Genomic DNA, 13,013 nt, shown 5'->3' with positions numbered 1-13,013 from the left:
TGCATGCATTAGAGAGCAAAGTCGTCTGGTGTAGTTCTGGTCCAGCCGAGGAGGCTGTGGAGGTGGTTCTTGAGGTCTTTCTGGGGGTTGCTATCTTTGAGGGAGAGATACGATTTTGGCAGCTGTCCATTTGGAAGTTTGATTTCCTGAATTAAGGGGCCTGCTTTTTGTATGAGCTTCTGGTTGCAGAGGATGCTGGCGCCGTGGGGTTTGGGTGGCTTGTTTTTGATGAAACCGCCGTTTTTGGCTCCGTTCAGTATGGCCTGGCTGATTTTGAGCGGAGGACAGAGAAGAAGACTCAATGGCGACGGAACAGCGCTTTCCAGCTTGTGGAACGTGTATGGGTCCTCGGTGTATAGCAAAGGCTGGAGAGATATGCCGTTTTTCGGGTCAATTCTGTCAAAACAGCGGTCAAAGTCGGCCTGCTGGAACTTGGCCTCGGGAAGAGCAATAAAATCAAGGTATACCGGCTCCACAAACGCCGAGTTGATCGAATTGAGGACCCCAGTCTCCTGCCTAAGACAAAGTTTATCGGAGCACGATTTCGATAGCGTCACCTTGCTGTCGGCTCTGCCTGGTTTGGTTCGAACCACGCCTAAAATATCAAAGCTCTCACGGCCTCTGTGGAGCCCCAGTTGCTGGATTTTGGTCTTTTTCGATGGAGGTTCCTCCCAGGCTTCTCTGCCCTGTGCCACATAGCTCATAGACGCGTCGCCACATGGCGGTTCGCTGATGTATAAGCAAAGTTTGAGGTCCTTTCTCAATCGTAGCCGTTTCTCTCCCCTCTCTAACAAAAGCGTATCCTTTCCCTGCCTCTCATTCAACACATCCTCAGTCACCACATAGTTCAACATTCGAAGACAGAGAATCTCGGCGTGCATGTCGTGGACCATCCAGCCCTTCGAGTACCTTCTGACGTCGTCTGGGAGTGCCTTTACGCCAGTGGCAACTGAGATCACCTCGATCTTGTCGCCTTGTAGTGTTACTAGACCTGCTAGTACAGTCCATTCTGGAACGCCATTGGCACGAATGACGGGTTTTCCTGCTTTGGCCGGCGCCTCGTTGAAATGCTTTACTACTGCAGCGGCAATTCTGTCGGCAAGCTGAGCATTGTGGTTCATTCGGTGAAGAACCGTGTGGTTAGGTATTCGCACCCAAATGTGGAGTTGATGCGATGGAGATGAGGTGGGGCAGTAGAGGGTTTTTTAAGAATGTACTTTTGATTTCGGTTTTTGGGCTATTTAGGGCATTGAGGGGTGGGGATTCTGTTGGTTAAGTGGAGGTCATCTGTGGAGATCGTCTGTGGAGGTGGTAGTGGAGGTGGTAGTGCTGGTTCTCATTAGTATGTCACTCAGGTAGAGTTACTGGGCCTTCAACGACAAGGTTAAAAACTCAATGCCTAAATTTGTGACATCTTGATCATCGAACGCTCAGTCTCTTGTCATCAAGAGGTTTTCTGGAACCTCCCAGTCCTCTTCAGGTGGCACTGTAGCTTTCCCATAGCGCTACACTTGGAGAAGACAACCCTCAATTTCCAATTTGACCGACATACCCTCAGTTAATTGAATTCAAGACTTCACAGAACCGTCAGGAATCCATGTTTCACTTGAAATGGCCTCCTTGGTTCTCTGAACTGGCCTCCTGGCCGCCTTGGCCGCCTACACCCCCCTCGTCATACCGTGTATTCCGTATGGTCCGTCCAAGGCCCGCCTTGCTTCCATCGTCATCTCCCAGCAAGCCTATCTTTTCTTTCTGAGCACGGCTCCCATGATGCCAAGCCCAACGGCCAAAACGCCACCGGCCACTCCGAGCCCAATGAGCCCGTCCTCCGTGACCCGCTCGTCAATCGCCTTCTTCAACGCCTGGAACTGCGTGTTCTCAGGCTCCTTCTCCAAAAGCGTCTCGGCGTACCTTCTGGCGTTCGAGTACTCCCCGATCTTCACGCTCCCTAGCGCCAAGTAGTACAACGACTCTCTCCTCATCCGTGGCACGTCTCTGTAGAGAACGGTCAAAATGTCAATTCCTTGTTTTTGTTTTCTCGAGCTGTCTGTTTTAAGGAGGCCCCAGGCATAGTTGAACTGAGACTCCGGGGTCTGTGGGTCTTCGGATTCGAGCTGGTTCTTCAAGATCTCTAACTGCTCAGGGGCTATCACCTGTTTAATTTCCTCGAGAGCGGAGTAGTCTTTGCCAAACATTTTCTTTTTTTATGGTGTTTTTGTTTTGTTTGAAGAAAAGAAGTAGTAGTGGCGGTTCTCAGTTTCCCTGTACAATTGCACTGATCTGGGGAAGTACGCAGGGTTCAGGGTCAGGAGAAAACGTGAACTGGAATGTGGACCGGGGTGATTTTGAAGGGTAAATTAATTAAATTTTGAATAGATTTTGAAGTTTGGCCAGGAAAAGTTGGTTTTTGGTTGGATATAGAAAATGAATTTTTTGGAAGTACGGTTGGAATGGATTCATAGAGTCTGGAGATAGACTGGGTAGGTGCAGATATGTAATTTAGACAAAAACGAAAATATCAGAAACAACTTCATTTTCTGAAATATCGAAGGTTGTCTAATTGACTTATCTACAAAAAGAAGAATATTTCGGACCATCTTTATTGTTGATCTCCGTAGGGAATTGGCTGCAAAGAGAACGAGCTTCCATAATCACCATACAACATTTGATATCTGCAGATTCACCCAGAAGTTGAAACTACAATGGCTAGAAACTTTCAAATTTCTACCAATTGAGCTTATCCCTCAATACTATTCACTATAGACGTTTCCTGATCACTTCTCGTTATCCCTATCCAAGGCATTCAGCAACAACTCACAGTAGTCTGCTCCAGGACTCCACTTGTTTACTTCACTCTCAACAACTATTTTGAAGAATTGATCACGTTCCTCCAAGGACCCAGAGTACCCTTTTTCAGCCACGAAATGATGAGGCACCAAATCATCATCCAACAAGCCAATTGCGAATTTTCCACCGTCATCTTCAGCGGAGATACCGTTGTATTTCAAAAAACACAATTCATTTTCGTTGTACTTCTCTGAGTTGATTATGTCATCATCACCATAGACCATGCTCGACCAAAGGAGAACGACAATTGCCTGAACCCAAAGCAGCATTTGAATCATCATTATTTATATATTCAAACTTAGTAGAAAAGACAGTGAGTTATTTAATATAGAATACGTGGAATCAAGGGTTTCTTTATAGCCTTGCTAGAATCATGAGAAAGTGTATTCTAGTTTCTGGGCATTCACTTGTTTGCACAAATAGAGTTCCAGGCTATGTCTATTGTTCTCTAACTCCTGTAAGAATATCAAAAATCTATGCTCCTATTTTTGTCAAATCAATATTCAACCACTTGATGCGCTTATCGCATGTTTCAGTAATTCTGTGACCAGTGGTGCCCTTGATTTGACAATATTACACCGAGCAGAACACAGGTTTCAATAGGATTCGAGTTGAAACCATTAACGCAAGAAGTGTCATCCTTTCATGATGTGTATTCTTCTGAGATTTGCAATTATTTGAGTCTTTTTTAAAGAGTCCCGACCGCCCTAAGAATCGTTTGGAATACTGAATGAAATACTCACTAAAGGTCAGGTCACCCTGAAAACCACTTGAATTTTCAGGTAAGAAAAGATTCAGCAGTTTTGAAATTAAACTCTAAAAATCAGCAAGCACTGATGGAGACAATCCAATTGAAACTTTTATGGCTCTGTGCTTCAAGGTGAGGAATAATGGACCGGACAATCCTGCAACTGTCTTCTAAACCACCCACCATGACTTCAAAGATTGTCATCAAAAGTTGCTCTCCTGCGTGACGAGTATATATTATTCACTGCAAAAAATAATTTTTTTTTTCTTCGTCTTCAAGGCTTCCAAGTGGGTGTTCTTCGGTATCCAGACCCGTACACCCACAATAGAGCATATCAGTTCAGACTTGATTCTCTTTCTTCCCAGAAAGTAGAAGCCACTTTTCTAAAATACGCTTGCACTATCGCCAAACCCTCTACATGTTTCCAAGTTAGTGGTCAAGTGAAACTGCCGGTACAGTAGAAGGATGATTTCCTCTTCTTCAAAATACGCGTACGGCAAAGGCAATTTGTGAATTAATTATCAAGCCATGCTTCGTAATATAAAAGGCATGATTGCCCTTGAGTTCGTTACAAGAATCTTGATATTCAAAACCGACAAATGCAATCGTTACGTTCTTTACTCAAGCCCCGTTCTGAAGATAAGGTTGAAAAGGTCACTCCCCGGGTGAAGTTGGACACTGTCTTTAGCATCAAAAACTTGGGGTCAGACCATCAAAAGATGTTGGCAGAAATGGAAAGGATACTGGAGATCGAGGCATACTCATTTCTGGTCAATTGCTACAAGATAAACGGTGCTTATCACCAAGTGAGTGAGCTTCAGCTTATCAGTTCTGACCTCAATAGCCCTGAACGAAAGGTGCACCTAGAAAATGCCCGTTTGGCCAATGGCGTCACCGCATTCGGATCGGGCCCGGATCCCACCCTTCCCAAGGTTTTGTTCGAGGTTTGTCGAACTTCCATCACTTACGATTGGTCCAGACATGAAGTGCCAATGCCAACCGTAGCAACCTGTTTTTTCACAACTGGAACCAAGAAACAATATTTTCCTGGTCCCAAATTTCCAATGTCTCATCGGCTCGGGGGATTCGGCTCCGAAATGAACATGGAGTCAATGAGCGATATTAACGAGGATATGTCAATCAAGCTTCGGGCGGAATTTAAGCCTTTTCCTCACTTTAAACAAGATTTGTGTCATCGTATAGTGCTTCCTGGTATGCGTGTATCGGACTTTTTATCCTTGGACTTTCGAGCTTCGGGATTAGTCGACGACAGCTTCGAGGAGCCGTTTATTATAACTGACATTCGAATCGAGTTACAGGAGTTCACGAGTACACATAATCATGAGGAGGTTTTCCAAGATGTCCGGACAAAAACGCTTCTCGAGAGTAAGCCGTTTGAGTCAATCATGCTTTCAAAAAGGCCGCTGAAAATTATGGCAAAGATGTACTCGTGTGAATTGCCTATGGTAGGTCCGACTTTCTTCACAAATGATCTCACTAGAAGCTACGGCTTGAAAGCAACTTTCAAGCTCAGCCACGATAAAATTGGAAAACTCACTTCTACGGCGTTTGTCGAATTAAACATAGCTCAAGAGAAATCTGAACGCATAAGACATGAGGATTTTGATGATTGGCGTTATCATGGATGCGCAGATCCGGCTTCATTCTATGTGAACCCGGCGATTCCATCTAGCAAGGGCGATACAAGTCGCCTAGTTTCATCCTTTAGTCAACGCTTGGCATGTTTTAAAACGCGTTTCAATCAGTATCAGATTGTGTCATACACAATTGGCAAAAAGAAGTGTATGCTTTTCATAGAACGGCTGGATGAACCTCTTGCTCTGCCCGGTGTTGAACCGTGCGGACGTTTTGATTTTTACAAGGGGTATTTGCGTTCTTTTTATAACAACCAGGCCAGAATAATATCGATGGTCACGGAACTGCCAGTTCCTGGCGGTGATGCAACCAATTCGGGGAAGCCTTGCGCAACCAATTGCTTGATGGTGGGCGATCAAGTTGTGCATTCTCTCCCGCTGCCTATTCGATTTAAAAGAGCAGCCAGGGATTTTTCTGATGCGCTAGGTGGCTCGAATATTCCAGTTACTGCTCATCTCACGCTCACAGAGAATCAAAGCTTCTCTCAAAGTGAGGAATGGGCAACGGCCACAATGGTGAGATCCGGGATGAAGTTATCTGAGTTCATGAATTTCTGCTTCATTGTTGCCCAAGGTTATGACGAGGCGAGTGATGATTTGCCGATAGACGATATGGAACTCGTAATAGAAAGGATTGAGATCACTCTCGTCGAGGACGAGCAGTTATGCCGGGGAGATGGGGAGATTGTATTGTGCAAGAGAAGTGAGAATCTTCCCGTGATTCGGTGGGAAAGTTTCAAGGATATTGTCGATGGCTATCCTAAAGCTCGGAGTTTTCGATTACCTCGAGAGGTTCTTGAGGGTGAAATTCCCCTTCATGTCAAACCTTCAGTTATTTGGTCGGAGTTTGAGCCTATCAAAAGTCCGAAGTTGTATTCTCGGTTAGTTTTACGTTCAGGTGAGCGGCATTTCACTTCTGTGTGGGAACACCGGCTCTTTGTGGTCTGAAGGAAGAGGGGCAGGACGCACCTATACGGGTAGAACTACATCAAGTTGCATCAGATTTGAGACACAACCTCTTAGGCCCTTTTTAATTGTATAGTTATTGAGTTTTTGATTTAAAAAAAATTTGCCCGCCTTACCGCCTCGGTTAATTCAATAGTATCGTGAGCGCTTGCTCCCGAGTTAGTGCTACCGAGACCTGCATGTGAGGATGCGGGTCGCTTAGATTCCTTTGTTCCGGGGATCAGTTGCATCGAGGCTTGGTAATATGCAGATACTAAAATTCATTCATCGGCCAAAAGTTCGCCTCGTTATGCAAATTTATAATCTAGACTAGCTTCGGAGGACCAAAACTCGGATACAAATAGTAGATTTCTCAAAAAAAAAAAACATGTTAACTTCAAAAGGGGTGGGCAAGGCCTCCCATGTAAGGGGTGCGGCTGCATGCATGAGGCTTCCTTCGCCACACCAGCCGAAGGGCTAGTTTCAGGTATACTTCATTGAGCTGAATGCAAAGCGTATTTGGTCTCCACACATAAATGGATTCTCAATTACAGTTCCCTATAGATGAACCATGAGATATAAGAATAAGGTGAACTTTAGCATAGGAGATCTTGCGTCAGTGATGCACTTCTAGCGAAACTCATCGAATGTCTATTTCTGCCGATACGAAATATAAGGGTTAACCCCGAGAACCAACCCAAAATAATATTTTTCACGAACATGTGAATGGACGGTTTGTTAACCGAATCCTCCTCAATTGAATGTATCTCGTCTCCTAGATCACTGTATGAAGCATATTTTCAGTTCGTTCCACCAGGACCAGTTCTTCTTTTCTGATACTCAGTCAAAACATCCAGAATTAAATTTTTAAGCAGAGTTTTACCACTTTTGAGGCGCAATCGGCGTGTGGGGTGAAAAAGTATTATGAAACCTTCCCCGAACTTTGGTGAAACAAGCTACCCAAATCTGTCACCTCTCCTCTTTTGGTACATGACTTTTCCAGTATTTCCGTGGATCCCCGATTTCGGGTAACTCTGGTTGAAAGTATAAATAAACCCGCTTTTTCGCCACTGCTTTCACTTTATCATTACTCCCGAAGCAAGCTCTTCAGCCTGGTGGAAAAGCTAGCTCAATGGTTAACATGGACGACATCTTACAGAGGATAAAGGCGCTTGGCGAATTTAAATATGCAACCGGCTTTAACACGACGGGGCTTTCAATCGAAGAAAGATGTACCCGGTTGGAGCACGAATTGTATCGAATTGACTCTCATTTTGAGGAGGTTCTGTCTGTATCGATTGAAATGACTCAACGTATCGTCAATCATTACTTGCAAATAAAGGAAGAATTGTTTTCTGTTGCATTCTGGGTACCCATGATTATTTGCTTGATGCATGTTCCCATTGCCATGTTATGGAGAGGGGATAGACAAAGGAAGCGTATCGTTTACGGTTTTCTCACCCTCGTCACTTTTATTTGCAACAGTTTGATTCAGGTGGAGAGTGTGCTATTGGAGTTTCAGGCCCACCTCGTTAAGTCCACATCAAAAATGCTCTTTACATACTATATCTTACTGTTTGTGTCCACACTTCCAAATGATGAATAAAGTAACGCCACAATACCGTTCTCAGTAGTTTGATCACGCCGGTGTGATACTTATTGCAAATTTAGTTTTGTTGTAGCCAGAGTATGTGTGTATGGAGATGATCTTTGATTCTAGCATCATGGAGTGGTATGGCTAACGCAGGGAAGGCTCAGCACCTTACACTCTCAGCTTAAGCACCAGGGGTGCCATTTAAATAAGCTTGAAGTAGACTGGGTGAAAGAACAAATTCTAGATTAACAATTGGGGGCTAAGATATACACAATCATGAACAAAACGCTCTAGACCGCCATAGAGGTTTGATAGGTTAGAAAGCACCAATGTACGACGTGCTTAGGGGACTAGTTCGACCAGAATAACACCTTGCAAGTGCCAATTTTCCCGTAAATCGTTTTTCCGTAATCTAAGACTATTTCAAACTTTTCTTGTATAGAGAAACTGAACTTCAAAATGTGCTACCGACCCAATTATAGACTTCGCAGAAAGGCCCATTTGCAGCCATTTCCACCAACAATATAAACCACCCCACCTATTAAAAAGGGCAATGAAATCAGTTTCGTCAAGGGTGTGATGCCATGATATAAATTGCAAATCCCTTAAAGATACGTTGTCGCTTGCTATCCACCCCAAGTAACAAGTGCAAGGTGAGAACCGCCTCAGCTCTACAGTATATGAATTGATAGTACATGGTAAAAGCTTCTCTCAATTCACCCAATACAAAATGGCTGTAACATCAATCCCCCAGCGACCTTTTATCAATGTCTTCAGTATAAAGAAAAGAAAAACCAGCCGTCGAACACTACAAACCATATCACCTCAAAATATCAATACCCTAGATTGCCCACTTCTGCTCTAATCCACTAATCACCCTCCCCCTAGTGGTCAAACCGAAAATCCAACCGCTGGTTGCCCTTGTCGCTGGTCTCTGCAATGTAACGTTGCCTTTCCTCTATCGACATAGCACCCCATACCTCGTCTCTCTTTCTGTTCTTCCACACATAGAATACCTTGGTAAGCAACAAAACAGGAATCAAGCCGCACTGGATCCAGAAGAGCTGCTGGTTACCTCGGCGGTACTTTGGCAAATCGTCCTCACGGTAGATATTATAAGCGATGATCCCGCCAGCTTGAACAAACATGTTGTACAAGGCAGAACACACGGAACGGGTTTCGATGGAGTTGGAGTTTCGAGAAACCCAGGCCACACACATGGCGTGGATCAACGGAGCGGAAAGCACCATGGTGACGAAAAACCACGTTACCCAGGCATCCTCCATGGTTCCAGGCCACCAACGCAAAGCTGCCAAAAACGGAATCGCCACAAGCGGCATAACAAGACTCATGAGGCTGCGTTCGTTGAATTTTTCGGAAACCCAGGTGATGCCGTACATAAACACAATCTGGAGAATGTGCAGTGGGATGGTGAGGAGGTTGACATCTAGAGTGCTGAATCCCAACTGTTTCATCGACAAAACCATGTATGGCAGGACCGTCAGCATGGGGAGGTAGCCCAAAATGCCAATGACGAAAATAGGCCATAAGTTCCAGTCCATGAGGGATCTGAGGATGGCCTTAAATGGTAACGCTTGTCTGTTGTTCATACCGCCTTTCAGTGGATCGTCTCTGAGGATTCTGTTCACGACAATTTTCTCTTCACGGTCTGTAAACCAGCCTTCAGGATGGAATCGGTTTTTTGTTTGCACGACAGACGGCACCATAAGATAGAAGGACCAGATTCCAATGAGCAAGGTGATGCAACCTTCAATGATGAAAAGCCACTGCCACCCGGTCAAACCAGCCACGCCTCTCATTCTGAGAATAAAATAGGCAAGAACGGAGGTGATGGTTTGCGTTAGAGCCAAGGAAGCCCAAAAACCCCAGAGTCTAATAGGCAACTCGCCAGACTTGTAGAAGTACGAAAGCCAGAGAATCATATCTGGGATGAAACCGCCCTGGAAGAGGCCTATCAACACACGGCAGATCAAGAAACCGGTTTTATTTGTCAAGGCGCCCTGGCAAGTGGAAACAAGGCACCAGCAGCAGATCTGGATGGGAATGAAGATATCGGGTCCGAGTGCTTTAGAGATGATCTGAGACGGAAGCTCAGCACACAAAAAGGCACACAAATTGAGCGTGTTTCCCAAATTGTAGTCGTTAGTGTCCATGTTTAAATCCTGCAAAAGATTATCGGCCACTGCTTCGTGCAAATTGCCTCTGTTGACCTGCAACGCAAAGAACATGATACAAGCACTCAAGATGGCTCTTCTGTCGACCTTTTTCATAACTTTCCTGTCCTCCTCCTTGGTCCACGTAAAATGGGGATCAAACAATCCACGGCACTCGTAGTTGCAGTCGTTGTAGATCTGGTGGTAGTGGTTTGCGATGAAAGGGTCCAAAAACGGGTTTCCTTCGTTTTCTGTTTGTTCTTCCAAGTCAGACTCCAGAGTGGATTCGACGGTGAAGTCATTTTTTTCGATTGCTTTGGGCGGGTCTTCGTTTGTAGATTTGGACATAATCATCATTGGAGACAGATCCCAACCAGACTACCTATATATACATTTTTCTTGTCTAATTCGCTAATCGTCGACTAGTTTTTGCCTTCATTGGCATTTCGTGATTTGTGGAGCTATTCGGTCATATGTGCTTGATTGCGTCAGTCTGCCACCACAGTTGCAGTGGTGAGTAGTTGCATTAGCCTGATGTACTTCTTGATGCGATCTTGAGGTAGATCAATTATGGTGGTTTTTGGTGATCTGCGGACGATTTTTCCTTATTCTTTTAGATTTAGGCTTTTTAATGAAATATCAATTGGTAAAGGTCCGCCACAGTGCCTCAGGGTCTCAGCTTGAAGTGCCAAGACTGCCATCCATTGATAAGAGGAGCGTGAAAGATTGAGGGAAACCATCAAATATGGCCATAGCCGAGGGAGGGTGAATTTTTGAAGGAATGCTGATAATAAAAGCGCCACAGGATACGAAGTGGCTTATGGTAAAGAGCACGATATGCTTAACATTAGACAATAGTATGAGACTGGTCCATAGTCCTAAACCCAATCTTCAGGGTCTGAAACGATTTTGGACACTTTTTTGAACAATGCAACATTTTCTAGTCTATTTGATATTTAAATAGAATCTGAAAGAATATAGCCCACCTCAAATACAATTGCCATTATGATGCCATAGTCGCTATGCTCAATCCCCCGCATGTATGCCTTCCCAGCGTATAACCCCATTTTGCAGCCATTCACAGCAGCACCATAAACCCACAAACCACCACCTCCACACCAATTCCCCTTCACATTCCAAAAAACCTTCAACCCACCACCCAAAAAAACCCCAAATCCATTTATTTTCCCAAATCTCCATAATCCACTTGAACCACCACCCCACCTCACCCGATCAACATCAACCACCGCGAAATTCTCACCAACCACCATGACAGAGAAAAACCCCCAACGCACAAAACCGTACCTGTTGCTCAACATATGGGGAGTCCTGTTGGCGCTCAAGGCCTTGCTTCTGATTGGCTACCACTCCACGGACTTTGACGTCCACCGCAACTGGCTAGCCATCACCCACAACCTCCCAGTGGCTCAATGGTACCTTGAGAAAACGTCCCAGTGGACCTTGGACTACCCGCCGCTTTTCGCCTACTACGAGTGCTTTTTGCTGTACTTGGTGCCCAAACTCGTCCGGGACGACGGCGCCTTGGCAATTGTCGAAAAGGGCTTGTATAGCCTTCCGACGGTCTTCTTTCAAAGACTCAGCGTGGTGCTTTCAGAGGTGGTGTTGTTTTTGGCGTTGCAGTGGTACGTCAGCAGCGCCAAGCTGAACCAGGCCGCCACCAGGGCGTTTGTCGTGGCGCTGAGTTTGGTTTTATCGCCTGGTTTGTTGATAATCGACCATATCCACTTTCAGTACAACGGTGTGCTTTACGGGTTTTTGGTGCTTATGATCAATTGTGCTCGTTTGGAGAAGTTCTTGTGGTGTGGCTTCTGGTTCAGCGTGCTTCTTTGCTTCAAGCACATCTACTTGTACTTGGCACCGGCGGTGTTTGTGTACTTACTCAGGGCTTACTGCTTGAACTTGAGCTACGACAGAAAGAAGAGCTTTGCGCATAACGTGGTGAGGTTGGTGAGGTGGCGCAATTTGTTCAAATTGGGCTCGGTGGTAATTGCCGTGTTTACCGTCGCTTTTGGGCCCTTTGTCTACTACCATGTCATTCCCGAGATGCTCGAGAGGCTCTTTCCGTTCAGCAGAGGCCTTACACATGCGTACTGGGCGCCAAACGTGTGGGCACTTTACTCTTTCCTTGACAGAGTGCTCATTCAAATCTACAAAAGAGTCCCGCTTTCCAGAATCCCTCTTCAACGCATTCTCCAGTTCGACCCTGCCCTCCTCAACAACAAAAAGCTCCTTCTGTCCACCACCAGGGGCATTGTGGGCGACATTGAGTTCTTGGTGTTGCCTACCATCACACCACAGCTCACCTTCTTGCTCACCCTCTTCTACCAGGTCATGGCGCTTATTCCACTTTTCCTCCAGCCTACATTCGAAAGATTCATTGGCGCCTTGACCTTGTGCGGCTACGCTTCTTTCCTTTTCGGCTGGCACGTTCACGAAAAAGCCGTGTTGATCATCATTTTCCCCATCTCCTTCCTTGTCACCAGAGACAAGCGTCTTTTGAGCAGCTTCAACCTCCTCGCTGCATGCGGTTACGTATCCTTGTTCCCGCTTATCTTCACCTGCGAGGAATGGCTCATCAAGGTGGTCTTCACGCTTCTCTGGTTCATCATTTTTTACTTCCACTTCAGGAAAGTGGTCCGCGTGCCTAGCCACTTGGCCCAGCAGTCAGGCTACATGGTTGAAAGAGTCAGCAACCTCTATGTGTTGGGCCTTTTGCCCGTGGTTTTGTTCACGAGCATGATCGACCTCTTCCAGCACAAGTTTGAGATTCTTCGCCAGCTCGAGTTTCTCAAACTCATGATCTACAGCGTCTACTGCGGCTTCGGAGTTATCAGCTCGTGGAACACTTTCAATTGGCTATACTTTGTGGATGAGACAATCTGGGACCCTCTTAGCTAGGTGCGTATGCACGACGGCAGATAACGTCATTTTGACACAACTCGGAAAAACCCCCTACACCAGCAACCGTGGTGAATTGCCCGAACTGAAGTCGAAAAATAAGGAAAGTCGAGTTTTTCCGGAGCTTAATG

The 13,013-nt window shown here is 45.5% G+C and overlaps 5 protein-coding genes across 5 annotated transcripts; 1 reads left to right on the top strand and 4 right to left on the bottom strand.

Moving 5' to 3' along the window:
- Positions 1-8: 8 nt before the first annotated feature.
- Positions 9-1,121, bottom strand: C7M61_002233 (tRNA-specific adenosine deaminase; the record flags this gene model as incomplete). Its single annotated transcript, XM_024857615.1, has 1 exon — positions 9-1,121. One exon carries the CDS (start codon positions 1,119-1,121, stop codon positions 9-11), a length of 1,113 nt encoding a protein of 370 aa, XP_024714114.1.
- A 618-nt stretch (positions 1,122-1,739) lies between these two features.
- C7M61_002232 (uncharacterized protein) lies at positions 1,740-2,195 on the bottom strand (the record flags this gene model as incomplete). The annotated part of the gene is made up of 1 exon (XM_024857614.1): positions 1,740-2,195. The coding sequence occupies one exon, from the start codon at positions 2,193-2,195 to the stop codon at positions 1,740-1,742; it is 456 nt and encodes a 151-aa protein (XP_024714113.1).
- Positions 2,196-2,774: 579 nt separating this feature from the next.
- Positions 2,775-3,116, bottom strand: C7M61_002231 (uncharacterized protein; the record flags this gene model as incomplete). Its single annotated transcript, XM_024857613.1, has 1 exon — positions 2,775-3,116. The coding sequence occupies one exon, from the start codon at positions 3,114-3,116 to the stop codon at positions 2,775-2,777; it is 342 nt and encodes a 113-aa protein (XP_024714112.1).
- A 5,557-nt stretch (positions 3,117-8,673) lies between these two features.
- C7M61_002230 (uncharacterized protein) lies at positions 8,674-10,311 on the bottom strand (the record flags this gene model as incomplete). Its single annotated transcript, XM_024857612.1, has 1 exon — positions 8,674-10,311. One exon carries the CDS (start codon positions 10,309-10,311, stop codon positions 8,674-8,676), a length of 1,638 nt encoding a protein of 545 aa, XP_024714111.1.
- A 921-nt stretch (positions 10,312-11,232) lies between these two features.
- Positions 11,233-12,882, top strand: ALG8 (dolichyl-P-Glc:Glc1Man(9)GlcNAc(2)-PP-dolichol alpha-1,3-glucosyltransferase; the record flags this gene model as incomplete). Its single annotated transcript, XM_024857611.1, has 1 exon — positions 11,233-12,882. One exon carries the CDS (start codon positions 11,233-11,235, stop codon positions 12,880-12,882), a length of 1,650 nt encoding a protein of 549 aa, XP_024714110.1.
- Between the last annotated feature and the right edge of the window lie 131 nt (positions 12,883-13,013).

This window comes from Candidozyma pseudohaemuli (assembly GCF_003013735.1).
Source record: "Candidozyma pseudohaemuli strain B12108 chromosome Unknown scaffold00004, whole genome shotgun sequence".
NCBI classification, from domain to species: domain Eukaryota; kingdom Fungi; phylum Ascomycota; class Pichiomycetes; order Serinales; family Metschnikowiaceae; genus Candidozyma; species Candidozyma pseudohaemuli.
This window is presented reverse-complemented; position numbering and strand designations above follow the sequence as displayed.